The following is a 26,698-nucleotide window of genomic DNA, read 5'->3' on the forward strand; positions in this document are numbered from 1 at the left end:
TAGAGAAGGGATTGCGGCATGGCCATCCCCCAGGGCGATTTCTCACTTTCCCTCTGTCTCGCTCTGGAGAGGGCACGCACCTTATGGCAAAAACCCAGAAACAAAAGAAAGTAAAAACTCCCCCTAGACCCAAACCAAGCGAATTCATTACATTTGTCTCTAAATTTGCAGAAGTACTTTTGCTAAGAGCCGCCTCCATAACTCACCTATGAGGGTCTTCAAAAAGTTCATGGAGGGCCAGTCGGTGATGTGGTGATGACGTAATGGCCTGCGAGACTGGCCCACCTAGAAGGTTCCCGCTCATGTTTGCAGCCTTCCTCAACACCCCGTGTGCACATGGCCCGTAATCCAGACTGGCTGCAGCTGGGGCAGGGGCATGGCAGAAAAGCCTCTGGACATGCCTGTCTCTGTGTCTCCCCCTCTTCCTCTTTTTTCTTTCTCCCTCATGGACAAAAGGAAGAAATAAACCTTTAAAAAATTTCAGGGAGGGATCAGAAAATGGCGTAACCGTTACGTCACTGGGGACTCTTAATGTAGTCAACCAAGGTTCAAGTCCCAGACCTGGCGGTTTAAAACTCATGCCAGGCACATGTGCATGTGTGCCAGAAATCCCAAGAGGAGAATGGAAGAGAGGAGAGGGCGGCGTGACCATCCCTCTGTGGGTGATTTCTCACTTTCTGTCTCTGTTTCTCCAGCAAGTCCTATAGCAAAAATCTTAGATTTTTTTTTTCAGGGAAAATGTGTATTATTGAAAAACTATGCATTGATTTTTTTTGCACCAAAATAAACTTGTGCTTAAAACAACAACAACAAAAAACAGAGACTGCATGTATTCATCAGAGAGAGAGAGAAGCACCCCACCCCCTGCAATGGGGCATGGTCACACCACAGTCCCTTCTACCCCATCTCTCTATTTCTCTATCCTGTCAGAATTCGGGACACACACACACACACACACACACACACACACAGCACCCCAGCATGTTTTCTAAGTCCCCAGGGCTGAGATTGGAGCCAAGGTCAGCACTGTGGGGTCTGGCTCCTTTAAGCACCAGGCGATGAGGCTGGCCCACCTCGGGCTCCAGTTGCACTTACCGGAAGTTTCCGAAGCCCCTGCTATATCTTGCACACGTACTTGTTATTCCAAGGCACATTTTGAGTGCGTAAGCTGTGCTAGATATGGAAGGAATATTCTTTTCTCAGTTCCGAACATCAAGATCCCAGTGTGTTGGGAGGGAGATGTCCATTTTATTCTTTTCTGTACTCATTTTTATGGCCAATGAGATTCAAACTATGAACCTCAATATTTAGCCTTCTATTTTGAATCATTTTAGATCTATGAAAGACTTGCAGAAACAGTACAGAGAACCCCTTGTACTCCTCGTGCCACTTCTCCTGCTGGTAGCGGGTCTCATGACCTCGGTGTGGTGACCAGAGTCGGCAGCTCACGTCGGTACAACATTGTCACCTCGGCCAGGGCCGTCAGACCTGCATGGCCGTGCTCCCGCTGCCCTCTCTCTGTCCCTGGGCCTGGCATGGCCTCTGGTGTGCTTCCTCCTCAGCGCCCTTTGTTGGCCTTGCCCAGTCTCGTGTGACCCTACACTCTTGAAGCATCCTGGTCACTACTTTGTAAAGTGTCCCTCAGTTTGGGTTTTCCAGTGCTTTCTTATGAGTGGAGGAAGGCTGTGCATTTTTGGTAGGAAAAAAAAAAAAAAAAACACAAAAAGGGTGCTTTGTCCTTCCTGGGGCTTTATCTAAGGGCTCTTGACACCGCTGGGACTTACTTCAGGCGACATGGACTCGCTCACTCATTTGGGTTGGTATCTGCTGGCTTTCTGCCCTGGGTTGCTCTCCATCCCTTGGCGTTGGTAAGCACTTTAAGGAGGGTGCTTTGAAACTCCGCAAATCCTGTTCCTCATCAAACTTTTCACGCAGTGGGACCAGCAGTTAGCGTAATGGCTATGTCGCTGGACTCCCATGTAGTCAACTGCGGTTCGCGTCCCGGATCCGGTGGCTTAAACTCACGCCAGGCGCGTGTGCGTGCGTGCCCAAGATCCCGAGAGGAGAATGGAGAAGGGATTCTGGCGTGGCCATGCCCCCTGGGGGGTGATTTCTCGCTTTCTGTCTCTCTGTCTGGTGAGCGCACACGCCCTATAGCAAAAACCACTCCAAAAAAAAAAAAAAACTATTCACGGCAGTGATTTTTTTTTTTTTGAACTTGCTAGAAGGCACATGCACCCACCAGAGAGAGACGGAGAAGGAAAGTGAGAAAAACACTCCTCGTGGAAGATGGCCATACTGCAATCCCTTCTCCTCCCTCTCTCCTTCTCGGGGTTTTGGGCACTCGTATTTGCTCAGTGTGTTTTTTTAAGTTGCCAGATGGAGACTCAAAGCACGCAGTGGGCCGTGTGGGATCCCTCCACCTTAACCACCATGCCTCAGCTGGCCACCCCGTCCGTTTATTGGTGCCCCTCAGTGGGTCTTGTCTTGTGCATTTACTGTGGTGTTAGTCTAGAGGCAATTCTATTCCTCCTTTCCTTCTACGTTTATCTACTGAAATCTCATTGTGAGGAGGAATGTCTCCTCTCCCGTTGGTTTTACTTGATTACGTATGGGTGCTAGTGCGGACTCCGGGGTGTTTATTTAATGGGCTAGTCCACTGCCCTCGTTATCTTGTTCCAGTTGCACTAGTGGTTGGCCATTAGGAACTCCTTTAGGCTTTTCTTTCAACAACTCTCTTTTTGTTGTTGTTTTGACATTTTTTATTGTAATTATTTTTTACATTTAATCACTGTACTTCTTTATAGCATACAAAATTATTTTTCCCAGCATGAATACAATATATGTTAGTTCAGTCAAAGATAGTACCATACGCATTATCATCAACAGATAACTTTCCATTTTTGTGTCTGTTAAATGTTTAGTTATTTCCCCTCTGATTGCCTGCCTCCTTACCCCCATCGCCTTCCTAGACTGTCCCTGGTGTCCACAGTTGCCCTCCCTGCCTTTATACCTTCCAGTCTCTCACTGTCTGCCCCAGAGTGCAAACGTTCAATGTATATTAAGTGGGATATACGATGTCTGTCTTTCATAGTCCGGCTTGCTTCACTTAGCATGGAATCTTCCATATTCTTTCCACTTCATATCAGTTTGTCTCATTGTTTTTATAGCTGCTAGGATCCTATAGTATCTATGTGCACATTTGCTCAAAGTGTTCATCACTCTTGGACATTTGGGTTAATTCCATTACTGCTAATTCCATTATTGCTAATTCTTAGCTTTTGATTTTGAATCACTTTAGATCTATGAAAGAGTTGCAGAAACAGTACAGAGAACCCTTTGATTTGCTCATGCCATCTCTCCTACTGGTAGCATATTTCATGACCTCAGTGTGGTGACCAGAGTCGGCAGCTAAGGTCGAATAATGCTGCAGTGAACGTGAAGGCCAACAAATCCCTATCTTTCTTGTTGCTGTTGAGTATCGTCTTACTTTCCGAGCCTGTAAGATAGCCCAGACCCATCCTGTACTTTTCCTGCCCCGGCCTGCATATAATTGCTTCTCCTAGGATCACTGAACCCTTTTATTAGAGGATGGCGTTTGGAGACCAAGGTCTGAGCATTAACTGTGCTCATTGCCATGGGGTGACAGCACTTCTGGGCCCTCTCAGTGGACAGACCTAGGACATGTTTTGTTTTTTGTACTCCCAACTTTTAGAGATCTTTAGTGCTGGGGATATTGGCAAGTTGTCTATGGCCTACGTCACAAATGTCTCCTCTTCTCCCTGTCTGTCCGTTATCTTTGCTGGTGCTGCTCTGTCGTACGAAGTCTTAAGCGTTATACATAGCCAGATGCACCCGTCCTTTACGTTATACATAGCCAGATGCACCCGTCCTTTACGTTTCGCTTCCGGACTTTGCTTCCCCCTTAGAAAGCCTTCTCCACACCACGGTTCAAGAGGAACTCACCTATCTTTATGAAAATTCTTTGAAACATTGAGAACAAACGCATGGTAGGGTTGTTAAAACTCCTTCTGGAGGAACCAGCAGTTAGCATAATGGCTATGTTGCTGGATTCCCACGTAGTCGACCGCGGTTCGTGTCCCGGCCCCGGTGGCTTAAAACTCACGCCGGGCGCGTGTGCGTGCGTGCCCAAGATCCCGAGAGGAGAATGGAGGAGAAGGGATTACGGCGTGACCATCCCCCCTGGGGGGTGATTTCTCGCTTTCTGTCTCTATGTCTCTCTCTGTCTGTCTGGCGAGCGCATGCGCCCTACAGTGAAAAAATCTCTCAAAAAAAAAAAAAAAAAAACTCCATCTGGAATGTGCACTGGGGAGACCCCTGTGTCTCCTGGTGCCCCAGGCAGCTGCCTTCCCGGGATGCTGTCGTTGTGTTGTGCACTCGGCCACACGCCCCTGCATCCTCAGGCTTTCGGGTCTCTGCACCTCGAGCCACCCTGGGGCACGGTGGACTCTCACCTTCCCAGCTCCTTTTCCTCTTGTGTGCATCCCCTCTTTCTTCCTGGTAGTTATTTGGCAATGACTTCAGATGTTCTGCTGACCCTAGCCCTGGCGGCACATCCTTCTTCACTTCACCGTCCTTCCCGCCTTACCTTAGCTCCTTCGTTCATGCAGCTCCTAAAATTCAGGCTCTTCCTTCTTCAAGACCATCCCACCTCCTCTCTGTAGAGAAAGAGCACGTTCATCTCTGTCTGCATTCATCTCTGTCTGCTAGACAGGCAGAGGGTGCTCACCTGACGGAGTCGGGCCTGCTCTGCGGGACCCAGGTGTAATTCTTCATGTGAGCGGCATCATCCAGAACAGATACAAAAAGCACCGCAGCTACAGACCGCTGAAATGCTCACTGCTCATACAGGTGTCAGGGTTACGTCTCGTCATCTTTTCTCACCAGCACATGTCTTTATTCTGAGCTTTATGTACATAGATAGGAGTGTGCTGTCATGGCATTCTGCATATCTGTACATGAAGAATGAAAACTAGAGGTGACATTTGAGAAGGGAAAACACGTTTCCGTTTACCTCTCCCTCCCCCCATCTGCCCTCCAGTTGTGTGTGTCTCTCTCTCATGCTCTTCTCTTGCTCTCTGGAGATCGTACGTATCAACACAAACCAAAGGATACGGTCTGTTCTGAGGCCTGTGGTTTTGGAAGGTCAGAGTGACCTGGCATTATGCTTAGAATAAAACTGCCTGCAAGGAAAACCAACGATGGAGGTGTAAGTCATAGGGATTTATTGCTGCACAGCTATGCATTTCAATTTTTAATTTTGACTGTTCTGAATATCTTAAAAATTGATCTATAGACCTCTGTGCATGTTCTCTCTTGATGAATATTTACTGTTTGGGCTAAGCAGTGATGGACTTATTTCAGCATCATATAAATTACATACAGCTGGAGAACTCTATTGGAGACTGAGTGAGACATTATTTAATAACACAAGAGGCGACTTCCTGCAATTGATGCAATGGAGGGAAAAGTGAGTTAAGTTACAGCTGGAGCATAAAACTGCAGCATCGTAAATTCCTGGTTCCCAACATTTTGCTTTGTTTCTGTCTGTTTTTCAGGGATCCTCAAAGTCTGGACCCACCCGAAGTCAGCAATGCAAAGCTCCAGTATGCAGGATGGGGTCCCAAAGGCCAGCAGCTGGTAAGCCAGTCAGATTTGGGAACCTGATTTGATTTTGATGAAGCTGACATTTTTACAGCCTGAATATGTCTACCATACTCAGCCCGTGCATAAGACATGTGTGTGTGCGAATTAAGTGTTTGAATAAGTACAGCAGAGTATCTGAACTTATAAATTAGGCACTTATTTTTAGATAGCAACTTCCTGTAAGACTGGAATCTTACCGTCTTTGGTTTCCATACCCGACGTGCGTATAGCGGTCCCAGACTAGCATAGACTCTAGATAAAGTGGAAGCGCAAAGAGAGAAAGCTCCCCAGAAGGACTGCACATGGGAATTCGCAGAATCCTAATGTCGTCGAAAGTTGCAGCTGGGACTCAAACTCCTTCCTTTGGGGCGTTCAGTGAAGAAAGACTTATTGGCCAGTGGGAACCAGCCTTCTGCAAGAAGCAGCCACTGCAGAACTCCCCACAGCTATTCACCCTCAGTCCTACAGCAAATATCTCCATTGGCCCCTACTCAATTGGCAAAGCTGAGGTATTTGGAAGAAAAAAATGAAAGAGTATGCATGCATGTGTGTGCACATTTGAGAATTTTGTCTAGGACTTGGAGTAAGCTGAGGTTTGACCTCTCCAAGTGAGGACTCCCCAGACCACTTATTCATCCGGTCAGCCCTGGCCCAACCTAAAGCCACTGCTCCCTGTTGGAGAGTAAACTTCACAGTCATGTCATGCTCCCTCAGGAACAGGTGGGACAGATGATTATAGACGTTATCGTAGTTCTTTTAAAAACTAGCAGCAGGGCCTGCAGGTGGCATGGTGGTTAAGGTGATAGACTCCCACCTGGGTGACCGTAGATCGAGTCTGACTGAGACCTGGTGACTTGAAACTCACGCTGGGCACATGAGCGTGCATGCCCAAAACCCTGGGAGGAGAGTGGAGGAAATGGGATTGCGGTGTGGCTATCTTCCCCAGGTGTGCGTGGGGGAATTTCTCACTTTTTATCTCTCTATCTCTGTCTCTCTCTCTCTGGAAAGTGTATGTGCCCTAAGGAAACAACGTCTATTAAAAAAGAAAGTGAATCCATGAGCAGACCCATTCATTAGTTCCTACACTCGAGTGTAACGCTGGGATCTGAGAATGTGCTCTGTCCCCGTGCAGTACCGAGGGTGAGGGACATGTGACTTCCTTTTGCTTCAGGAGCTGGATGTTCAGTGAAGTACCGATGGCTGATATTGGCATTTAGTACCAAATGCAAGTGAGCACCCTAGGCGCCTCCCAGGAGTTTTGGATGATCAGAACTTCGGTGTTTAATTATACGTCCTTGCCCTGCTGTGAAAGGTCCTTGCCCTGCCTTGTAGAGAGGTGTCCCATGGGCTGGTGCAGAGGCCCGCTTCTCCTGCAGAGGCCGGATGTGAGTTTAGGCTTTGCAGGCCACACCGGTTCTGTCCAGGCCTCCCTCTGCTGCTGCAGCTGGTCCTGTGGACACCGTGGGCTAGGCGTGTCCCAGCAACACTGCCCTCGCCAACGCTGTGGCGTGGATGCGGGCCGTTCCTTGCTAGGGGACCATGCCTCTCTTGGTTTCCCTCGGTCAGGAAAGCCTGACCTTGAGACCACCTGGCCCCTACTCTCAGGTACCCCAGGACCACCCTGTCTCAGAAGCAGTTCCCAGCTCAGGAGCAGGCCTTGCAAACATGAACCTATCGAGTGATGGTGAGCAGCCAATCCCTCCCTGCCGTTTTATTTTAAAAGGTATACATTGCTCCCCAAGGTTAATCTACTCCAGTTACCACGAGTCAGGGTGAAGTGAGTAATTCTCCCCTGGGAGCCCACAGCAGGCTGCAGTTAAAGTTCCCCCAGCACTCTCAGCCTCAGGGCCTCCTGTGCAGGCGGGGTCAGTGATGCCCCTGGCTCAGGACCCGTAAGTCCCGGGAAGCCCACGTCGGGCCCCCGAGCGGCCAAAGGCGTTTTCATCCAGTGCCCTTCCTGGGCTGGGGTCAGTGGCTCTTCCCTTCAGAGCAGTTCTGTGGGACCTTGAGAGCCTGCCCGTGGTGATGATGCCCCCTGGTGGCCATGCACTGTCAGAGCAGGGGAGAGACCTGAACCAGGAGGCCTTGCTCCACCAGATTCTGCACCTGCATGGATTCTGCTCCGTGGCTGTAGTTACCTGCCCAGGGAACCAGAGGTGCTTCTCCACAGCTGCCCAGTGCCCAGTGCACTCCATTATCTACTGAGCCTACACACAGGAAAATGGATTGGCCGGACTAAGTAGAACTAAACTAAACGAGAAAACAGATATGAGCCGTGGACCGCGGCTCCTGCCTCCCTCCCCCGGGCAGTGGTCAGTGCACACCAGGGTTTACCTTCCGGAGGCTGTTTCCTAGCTGCCCCTGAGCCATCTCCCCACACTCCCTCCTCTTCGGGTCTCCACCTACACTGAGAACTCCAAGTGGCTTCCTCTGGCTTGCGGTGAAGTCCTGCCCGCGTTCGGGCCGGCTCTGCACACGAGGTCTGACTGCGAACCTCGCCTTCGGCTGGGTGTCTGGCTTAGAAACGTCCTTCCTACCCTTCCTCGTGGTTCCACAGAGTCGTTAGGGAAAGCCACGCTGGGGCGGCTGCGTGGCCCTGGTCTTCCTAGGACCACTCCTGGGCTTCAGGCCACGTGGGGTGCTCAGGAGGTTGGGTGCAGCAGGAGAACCCCCACAGGCCGTCCTCGAAGACAGAGCTGTGGAGTGCTCGCAGTTGGACGTGCGGCCTGAACCAGCCCGGCGATTCCAGGCTGAGCCTGGGCGGGCACTCAGGAGGTGGGAGACAGAGGCCTGTCCTTGGTCGGCTTGCTGCAGTGACGGTGGCCAATGAACAGCCCCCAGAGCAGTATTTACTAAGTCCGCGGGGAGTCTTAGGGCAGAAGCAGCTTCAGAATGTGCAGAATTGGAAAACTAGTGCAGTAGTCAGCCGGGAACCCTGGGGGCCGGGGCAGGAGCTGTCCTCGGGAGGTAGCAGTCCCTGAAGGAGCAGGGTGCCACGCCAACCACAGAGCAGGGGCCACACCAACCGCAGAGCAGGGCCGCACCAACCGCAGGGCAGGGGCCACACCAACCGCAGGGCAGAGCCGCACCAACCGCAGAGCAGGGAGACCAAGGAACCTCATTGGAAGCCGACTGCCGAGATCTCCCCGGGGACGAGGGCTGTGGGGGCACTGCCGTGAGCAGCGGAGCCCGAGGACCGGCAGTCTGGTTGCCGGAATGGAAGGGTTTGTGCTCCACTTTACGGAGAACTGGCTCCGACCTGGCCACGGAGATCCCATAGTGGTCTCCCAGCGACGGTTATAGGAGAATTGTCCTGTAAGTGGCTGTGTGTGTCTAATACATGGTTAACACGGTAGCCCCCTTGACAAGCTCTTGGACCAGTAGACCGTCCCCTCCCACCAGGCCCAGGCCCTGGAGCGTCTGGTGACCGAGATGACCAGGCCATGGCACTCCTTTCAGGGGCAGGTTCTGGAGAGTCATTCGGGAGACATGGTCCCTCAGCTGCTACTGGAAAATGCTCTTTAACACATGTCCTGGCTCTGCGGTGACCGCGTCCCTCCTAGCTCTCTCCTGTCACCCTCAGAGTTCCCCAGCCCTCCCTCCCTGTCCTCTGTCCACACCCCCAAGTTTCCGTGTCTACATCAGGACTACCGGAGATGGGCTGGAACAAAGCCCTCGGACGGGCCTCACCGTCAAGGTGGCCATTTCCTGCTTGCTCCGCGTGGAGCCCTCGGACCAGCAGAAAGCCTCAACAGACGCCTGAAGTCCGGCCCGACATCTCAGGGCTGACTAGCCACCCGCGGCCTGGGCCCTCTGCAGCCGCCCTCTGCCACACCTCCACCGGGCGTGCGCCTGTGTCCACAGCCTCCCTCGTCACCTCGCACTCGTGTCCGCTGACTCGCTCGGGCGCCTTTACCGAGCCCGTGGTCACCATGCTTTCTGACGCTGGGGACCTGCAGCTGGGCCACCCCAGACTGAGCCGTTCTGGGGAGACTCATGAAAATGAGTCTAATAGGTCAACGGAAGACAGACAGAGCCTTACTCTCCCCGTCTCTGGGCGTCAGCAAGTGACTGAGCTCACGCTCCTCCTCTGACACAGCATTTAGACACATTTTTCTGAGTCAGTGAAGAGTTCAGAAAAATCGAGCTGAAGGCTCTTTGCACTCACACTGGGGCACTTCGTGGCATTTGGGTTTCTGCTCTAAAAAAATAAAATAAAATAAAATAAAAATAGCTCATTAAAGTTGCAAGAATCCATGCCTCCCAAACGTTGGTGATTTAGCGTAAGGTTCTAGATGATGAGACCACCCTTGGAGTGCAGGGCACCTCAGGGGGTTGGGGGTAGAGCAGACCACCAGGCTGGGGCCAGTGGCTGCCTCGCCCAGCAGGGAATGGAGTGTCTGCAGAGGCTGCCACCTCCGAGCCCTGGCCTCCCTCAAGGGCATCGCTGCTCAGTTCACAGTGGGTCACCAGGGGCAGGGAGTTGCCACTGAGTTGGCGCCCCTGCGAGGAGAGAGAGATGGATCTTTCCGGAGAGAGGAGAGTATTCAATGGGAAGTCGTACACAAGGCGAGGGCCAGGCTGACACCCCATTAATAACGTGTAAAAGCCTCTACTCAGCCGGGGTTAATTCGGTATTCATTGTCACAGCATCTGTCACAGCACCGACGCTGTGGCAGGGCCAAGAAATTCATACCGCAGGATGGAAGTCACCTTATGCGCCCTCAGACAAGGGGTGGGGGCCGGCTGGCGGGCGCGTCACCAGCTCTGCTGGGTGCCTTCACGTGGGACGCGGCGTGCTCACGCCCGGGGTCCGTGGGGCTCTGTCACATCACTGGCCACTTGCACTCCAGTACATAGCTGTTTGGGCGGTGGCCTGCCATGGGTGGGGCGGTAGAGGTGGCTGCCGAGGGGGCGTGGCCGCAGCGGCAGGGCTGGAGGTCAGGAGATGGCCAAGGACACATCCCTGCCGCCAGCGGGCTCTCTGGGGACGCAGGGATTCCCAAACGCAAAGCAGCTTCGCGGCTGTGGGACTGTGGAGCAAGTTAAGGGACGGCGTCTGAAGTGGCAGATCACAGGGCAGTGGGGATGTTTTACGCTGTGCCATGCTGTGAGTATGGGGACGGCATGAGGACAGATTCATTCTGAAAACGGTATGTACTGGGCCAGCCCGGTAGCCTGGTGGTTAAGGGAGACGGAGTCCTCATGGCCGGCCGCAGCCCATGGCCGGCGCCCTGAGAAACATGCCAGGCACGCGTGAGCGTGCCCCAGATCCCCACAGGATGGGGAAACGGCAGAGAAGGCATTGCAGTGAGACCGCGCCCCACGGAGGGGGTGCTTTCTCCTCTCCTCCCCCTTTGTCTCTCTGGCAACTAAGACGTGTGTGTGTGTGTGTGTGTGCGTGTGCGTGTGCGTGTGCGTGTGTGTGTAAATATGCAGCAGGAGTCATGGCGGCATTCGTATGTGTGTCTAATTTATCTCCTCCATGACAGAGAGAGCGGGCAGATGGCACTCCACAGCCCTTGACGCCAAGACCTGGCTTCAGCCTTCCCTGGATCATGGTCGTGCACGTGCCCAGTGTACTCAGGGAGGGCTGTGGACCCGGACCCAGAACCTTCCGTGTAGTGAGCCTGGCAGGGTGTCGCTTCACCACTGTGCCCTCATCGGGCACCAACACCCCTTCCCTCTTACACGGAAGCCCTTCAAGGCTGCTCCAGCAACACACTCATGATGCTGTCACCATGGTGACTATTTGTAGAGCTGGAAATATCCTTAGCATTTGCAGGAGAGCAATTTGGTAAATTACGGTGAATTGGTAGGAAGAAATACCATAAACCGTTAAAAATGGAGGTTAGCGAGACCGTGCAGGAACGCGGCACACAGAGCGTCTGTGTGGTGATGTCAGGACTGAAAGTACGCTAACTGCTGTGTTTTCACACGCAAGAGTGTTAGCCAACAGGCATGGCTCCTGCCTTCAAAAGCTGCTGGAGAGAGCAACGTAGTGTATTCACTTAAAAACTGTCGAGAGGAAAACGTATCACAAACAGGACGTTTAGGAGGTCTTCGCAGGGGACGTGCTCAGGAGCGCCGAGCGGAAAGCACTGCTTTCTGCAGGGAGTTCAGACGTAAATACGCCAGCCCCCAGCCCCCAGGTCGCAGCGCCTCTACTGCCCCGGCCTCTACACTCTTCCCTGCTCCGTTACAAACTTCTGACAGATTTTCTGGGACTCGGTCTTTTTAGTGTTTTTAAATTGACAGATCACAGTTATATATATTTATGGGATACAGATGACAATAGTCAGTAATAATAAATATTTCGAAATAACTAAGAGTAAATTTCAAATGTCTCACTACAAAACATGGTAGTGAGCGTTGTCTGCAGCCTGTCCTCAGAACCTGGACGCCATGTCCGTGACCCACACAGGCACCTTTCCCGGGGAAGTTGGGTTGGCATTGGCTTTAAGCCAAAACGAAATGGAGAGAAGATGGAAGCAGGGTTGAAAGCAGGCCCGACCCTCTTGCCCTCATCAGAGTGAAGATAAACCATGCTCTTCCTCGTCAGAGCTCTCTTAATGCACCTGGGAGCAAGCAGCGTCTTATTTCCTACAAAGAATCTAATTTAGAAGGCAGTTTCACGTCAACCTCGGCAGTATTGGGTTAGAGAATGTCAGGCTCATCTATCAAATAGAACTGACACAGGACCAGAGTCCTCCATTAAGGACGAGTGCATTTAATGGTTGATTCTTAAGATAGTGTGACAAGGCAGGTAGGGATTAAAGTCGCCTCTGTAGACGTTGGGAGGGAGTGTGGGGACGTGGTCTGTTTGCAGCCAGGGCAAACCCTCTCCTCGGTACAGGAGAGCAGGTCTGGGTCCGTGGAAATGTATCCTAGGGCCCTGCTGGGAGGGGCAGGTCTGCACCCCGTGTGCTGCTAAGGTTTCTCCTTGGGGTATGTGACGGACTCTTCTGGATTACCGTGGAGAATTCGCCCATCCGAGTGGCGGGAACACCTCTTAATAATCCCTGAAATCTTTTCCCGTTGGAAACGAGTGAAGTAAGGCCTCCACCTGTCTGTGTGAACGGCTGTGACCTTTTCTCCCTCTGAACTGCTGGAACGCTGTCGGCCCCACTTACTCGAGCAGTTCGTTGTACGCATCTCGTTTTATTATTCAGCTGTTTCACTTTTGAATCGCTTTATTTCCCAGACAAGCTGGAAGCTGCTCAAGGACGAAGAATGTTTTTCGTTCCGTTTTTATCTTCCGCGGCCCCTGCTCAGCCCTGAGCGGTATAGGTTCGCCGCAGGTACTTGTGGAGCAGAGCCATCAGAGGGCAGGGAAGAGTGTTGGCTTTCTTGACACAGGGCCGGGATTCCTGAGTACCGAAAGAATGTTTAAGATTGAGCCACTCTGGTGGTTAGTTCCTCGGCAGTCCAGACTGTGAGCAGTACCTAGGAACTCATTCTGGAAGCTCGTGTCTGTCGGACAGCTTTTCTTGAAATGTTTGCTGAGCTATGAAACATCTTAAAGAGTTCCTACCATTAAAGCTTGTCAGCGAGGGGCCAGCAGGTGGCATGGTGGCTAAGGGTGCTGGACTCCCACATGGCCGACCATGGTTCAAGTCCTGGACCTGGCAGCATTCTTTCTCTTTCTCTCTCTCTCAGTCTGTCCCTCTCTGGTCAAATTTAGACAAATGAACAAATAAATGGATAAATAAATAAAGTTAGATAAAATAATTCTTTAGAAATAAAACAACTTGTCAGCGAAGCCTGGTCTGAGCGGGTCAACGTCAGAACTCCTTAGCCTTCCAGGAGAATTTCAGAAGATAAAAGCAACCTTGTTCTCGTCCCACAAGGCCTCAGAGGTGGTCTCGTTCACTTGATACGACAGGGAACAGTCAGAGCGCATGGATTTGGGTTTCTCACTCAGCCCTCAGCCGAGCAGAGATTGACCCTCACTCTTGTCATCAGTAATCCCCCTGGGGTTATTGTCCAGACTGTTGAACAGCAGAGACATGGGCGGGCAAGGATGGGGAGTATACAGCTTACTTAACACAAGGTGTACTGGGGGCCAGCAGGTGGCATGTAGTGGTTAAGGCACTGGGTCCGGACTCCCATGTAGCTGACCGTGGTTTGAATCCCGAACCCAGCAGCTTGAAACTCACGCTGGGCACATGTGCATGTGTACCCAAGATCCCAAGAGGAGAATAGAAGAGAAGGGATTGCAGCAGCCCTGGGGGGTCATTTCTTGCTTTCTGTCTCTCCGTCTCTCTCTCTCTCTAGCAGATGCTCACGCCCTATAGCAAAAACCTAAAAAAAAAAAGACAAAACAAACAAAAAGCTATCTTGAAGACATTTTAGCAGCATGCACGTCAATTACCTGCAGATGACTGCCTTTTTCAAAAGAGACTTCTCGGGACTCCTTCCTCGCACCTTGTCCCGTTCCTGACCAGTGCAGGTCGATCATCAACACTAGAAAGTGATAGTGCCCGCCTTTTTAAAGAACCCCTCCTGGTGCTGGTATCTCTGCCCCCACTGCGGGGTCTTGTCTCACGCTCCAGCTCACAGACAGGTGCATCCGTCACGGAACCATGGGGGAAGTGAACACGGATCAACGACAGATCCAGCTCCTTTCCTTTCAGCCGTGCCTGCTACGCGGTGCAGCGCGGCCACGCTCTAGCCCAGCCAGTCTACTCTAAAGACCAGAGTGCAGCCAGCGAGCTGACTTTCCTGTTTGTTCTTGAATTGAGGAACCTACTCTCTGCTGGCTGGTTTCGCTGTTGACTGCAATGGCGTCTCTGACTGCGGACAGTTAGAGTTACGTTGTGTTCCTCGCTGAGACCTCAGGTTGAGCTGGCCACGTGTGCTGGTGAGTTGGGGGCACCATCAGCGCCCTGCCTGAGAGGACCGTGGATCCCACTTCCCTTCTCAGCAGCACCGGCTTGAGTTCACCTCTAATCCGATCTCACCGGCTTCTGCCAAACCTCTGAGGCACTTGGCGAATGGCACCTCATCCCTTCCGGGGCCCACGTCAGACACCTGGCATTCTTGACACCTCTACTTTTCTCCCCCCAAAGTGACCTGCCCACAGCCCTACGGATCCGTGTACTTGTGTATGGAGTCCAAGCTCCACTCCCACCTGGCTTCACACCCAGTTTCCTGGAACAGCTGCTGGTGTAGCCTCCCTGCCCTGGTCTGGCCCACTCCAGAATGTCCTCCATTCTGTGATCGAGTGACCTTTAAACTGTAACTGACCTTGCCAGTTCTCCAGGTCAGACCCTTCTGTTGTTCTGAGTTACCTTTAAGGTGAAGCCCGGACACCTATCTGCTCTGCAAAGCCCCACGGAATTTTCCCCACTGCTCGGCCAGGTCTGTGGGCTGTAACACCCCACACGGTGTTACAGTTCCCTAACACCCCACACGGTGTCTCGCCTCAAGGCCTTCACACCTGCTGCTCCTCCAGTCCAGAGCACATGCTTAATTCCACCCTTGGCCCAGCTCCAGCCTCCTTATGACGCGCTTGAGCCCCCTTGGCCGCATTCTCCGGGCTGTGGAAAGCCAAGGTCACGCTCACACATGGTGCTGTCTGCGCTGTTCTCCTGTTCGCTCCTGGGTAGACCGAGCTCCTTGGGAGCAGGCCCTCTCCTGCTGGCCGACGGGACTGCTGGTGAGCACCCAGTGAGTACCCAGGGCTAAATGAGGGACTCGGTCAAGTAAGCCTTACTATTTACCCGAGGGAAAATCAGCGACCTGTCCTGATTTAGCATAATCCCAAGGCTCCTTCGTGATATTGTACAGTGTTTTCACCTATTGTAGAAGCTGGCTGCCTCCATCTTGAGCCATAACTCTTCCCTTACACATCAACTGTTTCAGCCCCCAAATGAATCATAATTACCCATCATGTTCAAACTCAAAGCTCAACCGAATTTCAACAACTCGTCAGATTTAAAAAAAAAAAAAAACAAAACCAGTCGTGCTGCGTGTGTGTGTGTGTGTGTGTTTGATTAAACTGATTTTCTCCATCTCCTTGCAAACTCATGTTTTTTTAAATTAGCCAAGAGATGTGACTGTTTAATAGCCCCTGAGTCATTAGCGCGTCCCTGAAGTCCCTGCTGTCTGCTGCTTATAAACCTAATCGCCTCAGGTCAGGGTGCACGGGGGCTTGCTTAGCGGGTCTGTCTCAAATTTCCTGTGTTACTGCGTTTCAAGATTAGCTGACTTCGGTATCGCCCACCAAAAGGCTCGCAATAATGAAAGAGTAAATTAACTGGTGGAAAGTGAACCGCCTCTTCCAGGCTCGTGGAGTCAGCTGTCCGCCCGCCTCCTGCTGACTCGTATCAGAACAGTAGATCTGTGTGGCCGGGCCAGGCCTGCCCTCGCCTCCCACGGCGTGGACAAACAGCCGGTGCAGTCATCCTTTCTCAGGGAGGGGCAGGGTCTATATATCCTTTCTGAACGTCCCGGCCACAGGGCCATCGGCCTGGAACACTGGTAGTGAGCCAAAGGCGTGGGGTGACAGGCGAGGGTCGGACTGAGGTTCTCAAGGCAGCTTCGACTCCGCTCTGCCTGGGCTCCCTGCCAGAGCGCGGCCGTGTTTGGATCGGGCCAGGGCGGGGGCAGGGTTTGGGACATGCCCTGGCGTTTCTCCTGTGCTCCATCTTGGGCAGGCCTGGCAGACCGGGTGCCCCTTTAACAAACTCTGGAGCTCCCCAACAGCAACCCCAACACCAGGGTCTGCGAGGTCATGTTCGGTCACCAGGCTGTGGCCAGGCAGTGTGCTGCATAGAAAACGCTGCTCATCAGGGCATTCCCGCGAAGCTGCTGCTTCAGAGAGGCGGCTGCATTTCCTCACGTCAGCCGACGCTTCCAGGCGGTCGCCAACCACATGCCCCTCACGGTGGTCCTGGCCAAGCCGTGCACCTCCATCCGAAGTTAAGATCAGGACGTTATAAAGTTGTTTTGTTTTCTCCACCTCCTAACCCTGGGGTGGGAGTCCTTGCCCACGTGGAGCTGCTTCATGCGATATCGCTCATTTCCGCTGTAATTTTCTCCAATCACACCAATAAGCAGCAAAGTACAGTTAGCCCTCCAAATCCATAGGTTCTAAATTCACAGATCGAAAATATTCAGAAAAAAAAAAAGATACATGAACCATAAAAACTAATATGAGGTTTTTAAATCCGGTATAGTAACTATTTACATAGTTTACATCATAGTAAGTATTATAAGTAACCTAAAGATTATTTAAAGCATGCCATAGGAGGTGGGTAGATTTTATGAAAGATACTGTTCCTTTTCCTGTAAGGGACTGGAGCACCCTAGAGTTCGGTATCTGTGAGGGGCTCTAGGCCAGGACAGCGGTGCAGGGAGACAGCGGTGCAGGGAAGGCAGCCTGTCACGCTGGAAGTGGCTGCAGGGCTGTGCGGGCTGAGCATTGTACCTCCCGGTACCGGCGCCCCCTTAGCCCGTCGCCGTGCTGGAACCTTGCGTACATCATCTCCTTTGCTCACAATCTCCATTCTGTGGTGAGAAGGCAGAAGCATTTACCCAAAGTCCCGTCAGTGACACTGTCGGCACTGAGACCCGGGTACTGCTGTGCCAGCTCCCCCTGTGCCAAGCCAGAAGTCTGGGCTTGTTACCCAGAACTTCTCTCAAGACCAGATGAGTTAATGACTGTGAAAAGTATTTGAAAATCTCGTAAATGCCCAGCAAGCGCAGGGTCGTTTTTGCTGTAAACGGCAATGTTGATATGCAAGACCTCCCGTAAGAGCCACTGCTCCCCCTGTGCCAAGCCAGAAGTCTGGGCTTGTTACCCAGAACTTCTCTCAAGACCAGATGAGTTAATGACTGTGAAAAGTATTTGAAAATCTTGTAAATGCCCAGCAAGCGCAGGGTCGTCTTTGCTGTAAACGGCAGATATGCAAGACCTCCCGTAAGAGCCACTGCTTAGAGTATGCAGGAACCGTCAGACCCCGAGACGCCCTCTCTCCACAGGGAGAGGGCCGTTAGATTAATCACATGGAGAGTCGGGACACTGACCTGACTGGTACTTCCACCTGTACCTTGGAGGTTCTGTCCGTGAGCCGTCAAAGCCTCGGCACAGTGAAGCACCCACCTCTCCACCTGCGAGGGCTGGGATTTTAGTCCAGTACCGAGTCGCTCAGCTTGGACGGATGCACAGAGTCCTGTCAGGAACAAATGTCCTCTCCCCCAGAGGAAAGAAACTTTTTTCAGTTCTCCACATCTAACTGTATTTTGTTTCAGATGCATTTTTATGATAATAAAATATTTCACAAGTAAACTAAATAGGCGCTCGTATGCTACCCGCCCCCAGCAGGAAACACACAGACCCCTCCCTCCAAGACTGTCCCAGTGCCCACACTCAGGCCCCACTGCCTGTCCCTTCCGCCACCAGCCACTGCTCTGCATTTCTTCATGCCTCCCTGCCGTTCCCTACAAATCATTTTACTATATATTTTGAAACCCGAAGTAATCATTTATCCGTATCTTCACATTTATAGAACTGATGCCGTGTGGTACATGTGCCCTGGTTATATATTTTTTTGTAAAACCAGGCCACTTTAATGTTCTTGCACAATTTAATAAATAATCTTTTGATGACTGCAAGTGTATAAAACTGACTATATTCAGAAACATCAGTTGTGATGGTTTTCCAGATGGTGTATCATCTTCAAAAATTACAAGGAGATACTTGTATGCAACTGCTATCAAACCAGTAAGACAGCATTTATGCAGCCATCGTTTTCAGGATTGTTGGTAACTTGGGCATATTTCCCCCAAATAACCTTGCCTCCTTGTGTCACAAGGCCCAGCTCGCTCCCGTTCACCTCAATGACAGTACCTTTGGTGACAACACCCCAAGTTGTATATAGCGGGGATGAGGGATTCGTCTTTACACCGAGTATTGGCAGGCAAAAGGTGGCTTTCAGTTCAGGATGTGTTATGTGGGCCTTCTTGAAACATAACCCCATTGGCCTAATGAACGTTTCTTATTTGGGTGGTTTTCTAGTACAGCATCTCCAAGAAAGCAGACTTTTGTAACCGGCCTCTTCCATGCCGCCTTCTTTCTCTTTCCTGTTCGAATAACTTTTAATACTTCTGTTTCTCCCCGGGCTCGAACTTTGGGTAGAGGGACTTCCCATTTTCCCGCTTTCTCTTTCCATTTTTGTTTGATCATATTGGAAAGTACTTTAGCTGGGGACTGTCCTTCTCTGTCCGACAGATAGGCAGGTCCTGCTCACTGTGGAGTCTCTTCATCACTCTTCTGCTTGGTGTTCCTCTTTTCATGTATCTTGATAGTCTTTGTCATTTGCATTTTCTCGGGATGGCACTGTTTATGATAGAGCTTAGCCCCAGACCAGCCATCTTTTTTGCCTTCTTTGAACGTTCAAGAGCCTCCTGACTTTCCTTCTTTCTCTTTCTCACGGTTACCCAAACAGTATCCATAGCGTTTACGATGTAATTCAGCGTATTCGTTTTGTGGCATGGTGACGCTGGCTGTAGAGTCGCCGGGAGCAGCCTCCCAGACACAAAGAGGTTGTCACTTTCATGTCTCAGAGACCAGCAAGCCTGCCCCGGTTACTAGAGTTTGGCACTCAGCGTTGGGATATCCGCGGACCTCCATATGAGTAGTTGCAGTGGAGCCCTCCGGTACTCCACAGCATTTCTCTGAACTGTAGTTGGGATACGCTTCATTACTAAAGAGCGTGCCCTCGTCTTCACAGTGTCTCACATTCCTGTCCCATCTTCTGTGAAACACCTGTTCACCTCGTGTAACCTAATTTTCTTTGGGGTCATTTTCCCTTTCTTTTCTTTTCTTTTTTTTTTTTTTAGAGGTTTTTGCTATAGGGTGCATGTGCTCAGTAGAAAGACAGAGACAGAAAGAGAGAAAGCAAGAAATTACCCCCCAGGGGGGTGTCCTGGGATGGCCTCCCGCAATCCCTTCTCCTCCATTCTCCTCTCGGGACCTTGGGCACGCACGCACACATGCACCTGGTGTGAGTTTAAGCCACCAGGTCCAGGACTCAAACCACAATCAACTACATGGGAGTCCAGCGACATAGCCATTACGCCAATGCCGGTCCCGTTTTCTCTTTCTTACTGCTGTGTACGCTTTCTTTTACATCTTGGACTCCCATTCTTTGCTGATTATATTTTTTTCTCTCGTTTTGCAGCTATCTCTTCACTCTCATTTTGACAAATGTTGGTAGTAAAAGATGTTAATCTCAATGAAATATATTTATGTGTGGTTTGCATTTCGTATGCCTTTTTAAAAGAAATTCTTCCCTACCCTGAGGAATATAGATATTCTCATATAATATCACCCAACATTTTTGTAATTTTATAATGTAATTTTCCACAACTGTGACTTTAATCTACCTGAAATTGATTGGAGAGAGGCTATGATACATATGTTCCCAGAAGAATAACTAATTGTCTGAGAACCATTTATTGAAAAAGTCTTCCAAGTGTCTGCCTATTCGTGGGGTGGCTGCAGGGCCTTACACTCTGCTGATATTTTGTGTATTGATATGTCCTTAATGATTACAGTTTTATAGTAGGTGTGTCTCAGTCCGTTATTGTGTGGCTAAACACAAATGCCTGGGACTGTGGTTTATAATAAGTAGAGGTTTATCTGGCTCATGATTCTGTTGGCTGAAAAGTCTAAGCACAGGTAGGTCGATCAGCAGCCGCATGCAGAGAGGGAGAAGGAAACGGGGAGAGGAAACATACCCTCCAGCCTCCTCCGTCTGTCCCCACCACCAGACATCATACCAATTCAACACTGTCATTCCACTGGGCTACACCCACAGTGGGGCCCTAAGCCTGCAGAATGTAAACGTTTGGGGGACAAGCGGTTTCCGAACTGCGACAAAGTGTAAAATTTGGTACAGCCCGTCCCCTCAATGTGCCCCTGAATGTGTCTGATCTGCCTTGGGCCCTTTGCATATGTCGTGTGTGTGCATGTGCATAGAACAAGTGTGCTCAGCTCTTCTAAAAGCACGTAGGGAGGTCAGCTGAAATTGCATTAAATTTATATGCCGACCACGGGGAGCTTGTAAAATTCAGCTACTGACCCTTCTAGTACATGACATAGTTCCCAATCTGTTTTTTTAAGTATTTTTCACTGAAGATTTATAGTTTTATCCATAAATTGCTTGTATATCTTTTATCTTTTGTGTATGTGTGTGTGTGTGCGCGTGTGTGTATACACATATATCTTCCTTAGATGTTTTGTTACTGCTGTGTACTTTTTAATGTAATTTTCTAATTTATGTTTGCTATTTAATAGAATTGCACTTGACATTTTATATTGATTTCGTACCCAGCAGCCTTGCTGAACTCATTTAATTCCCATCATTTATTTATGACTTTATTGGATTACGTATTTAGACAGTCATTTCCTCCCCAAATGATCAGAAATGTGTTGCTCCCTTTTCCATCTTCGTTTTTCCCGTCTCTCCGTACCCTCTAAGCCCACTAGCACTGTGTGCAACAGAGTGGTGACAGTGGGCACTCAGTCCTTGTCTTGAACATGGTCACGGTACACATGCTTTCAGCTTTGCACTGTGGAGTGTGAAGATGCCGTGGACCCACCTGGTCGGTGCCCTCAGTCTGTCTAAGACAGGTCATCTCTCTTTGTGGTTTGCACTGACTTTTTGTTCATTTCATTGTTTTGTTTTGTTGTTACTGTTTTTGTTGCTCTTATGGGTTTTGCAGGTTTTCTTCTTTAGTTTGGATGGATTTTGAATTTCATGGGGTGTGTTTTCTGCATCTATTGAGATGAGAATATTTTTTTTCCATTGAATAGGTCAATGAAGAAATTGCATTGATCAATGCAATACTAGCCTTACGTTACCAAAATAGGTCCAGTTGGTTTTGATGTGTTTTCTTTTTTATATAAACGTTGGTAGAGTTTTTTAAACTAATATTTTCTTTAGAATTTTTTTCTGTTCATGAGTGAAATTGACCTACTGTTGTGGTAAGTTACATTATTGAATTTGACTGAAATCACTTTATTATATAACATTTAGACATAAATAGATACAAACACAAAAATTGGTATATAAACTTATATAACTGTAAAGCCAAATATAACTTACTAACTTCAGCAAAACTGTAAAACCAGCACACTGAAACACAGTATAGTTTACAGCACAGTGTTTTACTGGAACCGGGCCACACCGAATCCTGATTACAGGTGGCCATTCCTGTGGAGGCCTTTTGATTTTCAGTACCCATGTCATCATATGCTGTGGCATGATGCACCTTCCCATGATTTTTCACTTGTCTTGCTGAGAATCATCTTTGGAATAAGACAGTATGGCTTTCTTATTCCCTTGCTTGGCAGGAGTACATCACCAACATGTTAATTCACTTTTCGTTCTTTTTCCACTGGCCCATAACAACTTGTTGTAGTACCAGTGTACTTGGAAAGAAAAATTCAGAAACTAAAATTGATGATAGGACTTGGTTATCATATAATGCAGGAGGTCCAAGACATGTGATGTTCATTTTATAAAAATTCTCATCAAAATAAACATGAAATTTAAAAATGGTTTAGGGTTGGCCTCATAGCCCACTAGTTAAGGAAGCTGGATCCCACATGGATGACTATGGTTTGAATCCTGGCCCCAAAGTCTTGAAAAACACACCACTGTGTGTGTGTGTGTGTGTGTGTGTGTGTGAGAGTATGTGTGTGTGTGTGTGTGTGTGTGTGTGTGTGTATCCATGCACGCTTGCACATGTGCACCCAAAGTCCCAACAGGAGGAGAAGAGATTATAATGTGATCACACCCCATTAGGGAGTGCTTTCTCTCTCTCCCTCCCTATCTATCTGTCTTTTTCAGGCAAGCACTCACGCCCTATGGCAAAAATAAATAAAAATTGTTTAAAGGACTTATGTCCTCAGATTCCTAAGTTCCTAAAATTCAGTTTGAGAAACATCCATCCAAAGTTTCTTCCAGAAAAGAATATGAGTAATATTTGTTGGGTTGGCTTTAAATTACTGTTAGCCTCCCATTAAAGCGACAACAATCTAACCTAAGGGGCCAAGTCTCTCAGAAAAGACCCTTCTGCCTTGGAGGAACGCATACAAGAACTGGTTCAATTGTTGTTTTGTTTTGTTTTAATCTCTTTGATCATAGACACCCATCCTAACTGGGATGAAATGATATCTCATTGCAGTTTTTTTTTTCTTTGTTTTGAAGAGGTTTTTACTACAGGGTGTGTGTGCTTGCCAAAGAGAGACAGAGAGCCAGAAAGCCAGAAATCACCCCCCAGGGAGGATGGCCATGCCGCAACCCCTTCTCCTCCATTCTCCTCTTGGGATCTTGGGCACACACACACTCATATGCCTAGCGTGAGTTTAAGCCACCGGGTCTGGGACTCAAACCGCAGTCAACTACATGGAAGTCCAGCGACATAGCCATTATGCCAACCGCTGGTCCCCCTCATTGTGTTTTTGACTTTCATGTCCCTAATGATTAGTGATGTTCAGCATTTTTTTCACATGTTTATTGCCCATTTGTATGTCTCCTTTTAAGAACTGTTTATTTAGATTACTTGCCCATTTAAAAACCTTGTTATTTGGGGTTTTTTTTTGTTGATGAGTTGTTTGAGTTCCTTACATGTTCTGATTATTAATCTCTTGTAATATTAATAGCTTCTGTATAGCATAGGAAACAATGAACAAAGTGAAGAGACAACCCACAGAATGGAAAAAAAAATACTTGTATATGAATCTGCTTTTTTACATAAAGAATAAGCTTCAGGCCTAGAACATTAAGCAGACCTGCACAGAATTATTAATAATGTTTTATTTTGGTATTTATTTTATATTTGCCACCTTTGTGGCTAGTGGTACTTTGTTTGCAGTACTGGTACATTTTTCTTATAAATGAAACTTGTTTACGTAAAAGGTAAAGGCCCATGTAACAAATGCTGGTTCCCTCTCTTGGCCACATCTAATATTACCTTGAATCTGGGCCACAGACATAATAATTTCTGTGCAAGTGATGAGATTTCAAAATGAGAAAACATGGCCTTTGGAACAGGTTGGCCCTATTAGCTTTTTTGACCTGGAACCTTCTGAGCTGATTTCCTCATCCAGAAAATGAGGCTGGTCAAGATACCCTAGTTTCACGTGACTATGGGGCAAATCTGAGGTAGTATGTGTAATCGAATCACATAGCAGTGGTCACATACAGCAGTAATGATAGCTCTTCGTGACAGCCCGATCTCGGGGAATTACCATGGCATCCTGCCCTCATACAGTGACCACCATTTTGTCTGGAGTATTATCCTTCTATGCCTAAAATACTTTTCAGCGTTTAGAGTGAAATCATTTAAGTAAAGTTTGGAGTTAAGAAGAAGTAAGATGTTGAGTCATTTCCGAGGCCTTAGGAATTCGAGTTCTCTGGACTAGCAGGTGGCATGGATTCCCAATGGCTGACTACGTGGTTTGAGTCCCAGATGCAGCAGCTTGAGAATCACTCAAGTGCATGTGCGTGTGTGCCCCAAGTCCTGAGAAGAGGGTGAAGGAGAAGGGATTGTGGCATGGCCATCTCCCTAAAGGGTGAGGTCTCTCTCTCTCTCTCTCTCTGGCAAACACATGTACCTATAGCAAAAAAAAAAAAAAAAATTGTTTAAATAATTTGAGTTTCCCAGTTTTAATTTCTGTGACCCAGATGTAGTTCCAGATTTCCAGACTGTATCCAGAGATACAGACACCTTATTAGTTAAAGGTTCAGAGCATTGAAGGCCCATCCACTCAGCATCCTTTTCTTCTGGGGATACTTTTATTTTAAAACTGGTCTCTATTCTTTTTGTTTTCCTACTGACAGTTCTATTCTGTCTGACCCATTGTCTTTTTAAGGATTAAGGGTGGCAGCTTGGCTGTCCTAAAAGGAGTGTTTAGAAGTCGATGCCGCTGCACCCAGTGAGGTCATAATAAACTGCCGCGCTGCAGTTGCAATTGTGCCCTGGTTTCTGCTGGAGAGAAGCAAAGGCTGAAGGAGCCGTGAAGGCAGCTCCTAACTGGGAGGGTTCTGGTACGTCTCCAGCAAGTCCCATTACAGCACGCCACGCCAGGACATGCAGCCTGGGTAACTCCTGATGCTGTAAGGAGTTTAAAATGTTGCTTAGTTAATTAACATTTCATCTTGCTTAAATTCTGGAGTACCCTGATTTTCCATAAGTGCTAATTACCAAGCTCACAGGGAAAAGTGGCTACGTATTAACATATTTCCTCACCTGCTCCCTGCTGGGCCGAAGATGTCCTCATTAGAGAGGTGGGAGGCCCCTGGCTGGTGCCACTCACAGCACAGGGCCTCTTCCAACCAGGCTGAGGCCAGACTCCGACAGGACGGTCCTCCCAAAGGAGTTAGAGCAGCATCTGCTTTAAGCACAGTCTGTTCTGGTACAAACCCTCGATGTGGGATCAGACAACCAGAGCATCTTCGGGCCACCCCTCCTCCCCACGGCTCCAGCACAAGCTCACCCTTGTCATGTGGCATGTCAGTCATGTGAGACGTGAGCCTGACAGGCCTGGAAGTTTCTAAGCCTCAGCAAAAATGGGGGATTCTCCTAGAAGGCCCCTCCTGGTGTCATAGTAACAGGCAAACGAGTATCTACGTGTGGGAGTGTGCGTCTGCATGTCTTGGCCCGCCCAGGCTGCTAGGCTGAGTGGCTCATGAACAACAGGCATTTATTTCTCACAGTTCTGGAGGCCGGAAGTCCTCCAAGGCTCTGGCAGATTTCGTGTTTGCCGAGGGCCCACTTCCTGGCTGTTTCTCCTCGCCATGTCCTCACATTGCAGAAGGGACTTGAGACCACTCAGAGGTCCCTTCATAACAGCACAGGTCCCAGCCACAAGGGCTCCTCCTCTGTGATGCGGTTGCTGCCCAGCACCACCACCGGGGGTGGGCTCAGCACGTGAGTTCTGCAGGGACGCGTTCTGTCCATGACACCATGCAGGAGCACGTGGTAGTTTGGGGTTTATGTAATAGTTCCCAGTATCGTTCATCCCGGCTTCTAACTCACGATTTAACGAAGACCAGCTCTTGACCTTGCATGGCCCAGCAGAGCGTCTCATCATTTGCAAAAGTCACCTAAACCTGGGTCACAAATTGTCCCAGTTTCCCTGGACTGAGGGGTCTCCAGGAAGAGCATGCTCACTGCAGAGTGAGCCCTGGGAACAGGAGGGATGCCCTCCTGATGGCCACTCTCAGGGGCACTGGAGCGCCTTCCTGTCCCTGCACCTTGCAACCCACAGGAGTTCTCACCTCCCCCTCCCCAGGCACTCACACCCCCCCCCACGCACATGCACGTTCCCCCATGCACACACTGTCTCTGTCCAGTGCTGAATGTCCTCGATAAGTTGGATAACTGGCCCATTGCCCGCCTGCTCCGTGTGCCTAAACATGAAGTTTGTGGCTTGGGCAGCGTTCAGAGGTATTTTCTTCTGTCGTATCTAAAATAAGCACCATGCCTGAGTGTCATCTGAGCAAGGGTGTGGGTGACACTATCCCGTGGAAAGGCAGGAGGGGAGGAAGAGGCAGAGGCATCATGCCACCTCGGGCCCTTGCACAGGGCTGGGTAAGGCTGTGTGAGGCCCAGGCCACCTGCATAGCGTGATGCAGCCTCCAGGGAGAAGCATGACAGCGACCGGGTCGGGGAAGGGTGTCAAGCCTCAGGTCAGGGACTGAGAACGCAGATGAAGCAGACTAATCCACTAAGCCCCTCTGTTTGCCTGGAGCTGTGCTGTGTTTGTATGAGATAAAGAAGCAGCGAAGAAATTACCATGGCCTGGAAGAGATTACTATTTGGACAAGACATATATATATACATATATATATATATATACACACACACACACATATATATACACACACACACACATACATATATATACACACATACCGTGAAAAGTAAGGAAGTTCTCATGCCGCTGTAGAAACCAGTCTCGCCTCCCCGTTTTACGGCCTGAGAATGTACTGTGATCGTGGCAGGTTAG

General features: G+C 49.5%; 1 protein-coding gene across 1 annotated transcript in view; it reads left to right on the forward strand.

The window, feature by feature from the left end:
• Positions 1-26,698, forward strand: part of DPP6 (dipeptidyl peptidase like 6) — a 510,008-nt gene that overhangs the window by 305,683 nt on the left and 177,627 nt on the right. Inside the window, exon 7 of the mRNA XM_006143805.1 lies at positions 5,580-5,661. Within this exon, the coding sequence (XP_006143867.1) occupies positions 5,580-5,661 (82 nt within the window). The remainder of the gene's footprint in view (positions 1-5,579; positions 5,662-26,698) is intronic.

Source organism: Tupaia chinensis, unplaced genomic scaffold, assembly GCF_000334495.1.
Source record: "Tupaia chinensis unplaced genomic scaffold, TupChi_1.0 Scaffold000110_1, whole genome shotgun sequence".
NCBI lineage: Eukaryota > Metazoa > Chordata > Mammalia > Scandentia > Tupaiidae > Tupaia > Tupaia belangeri.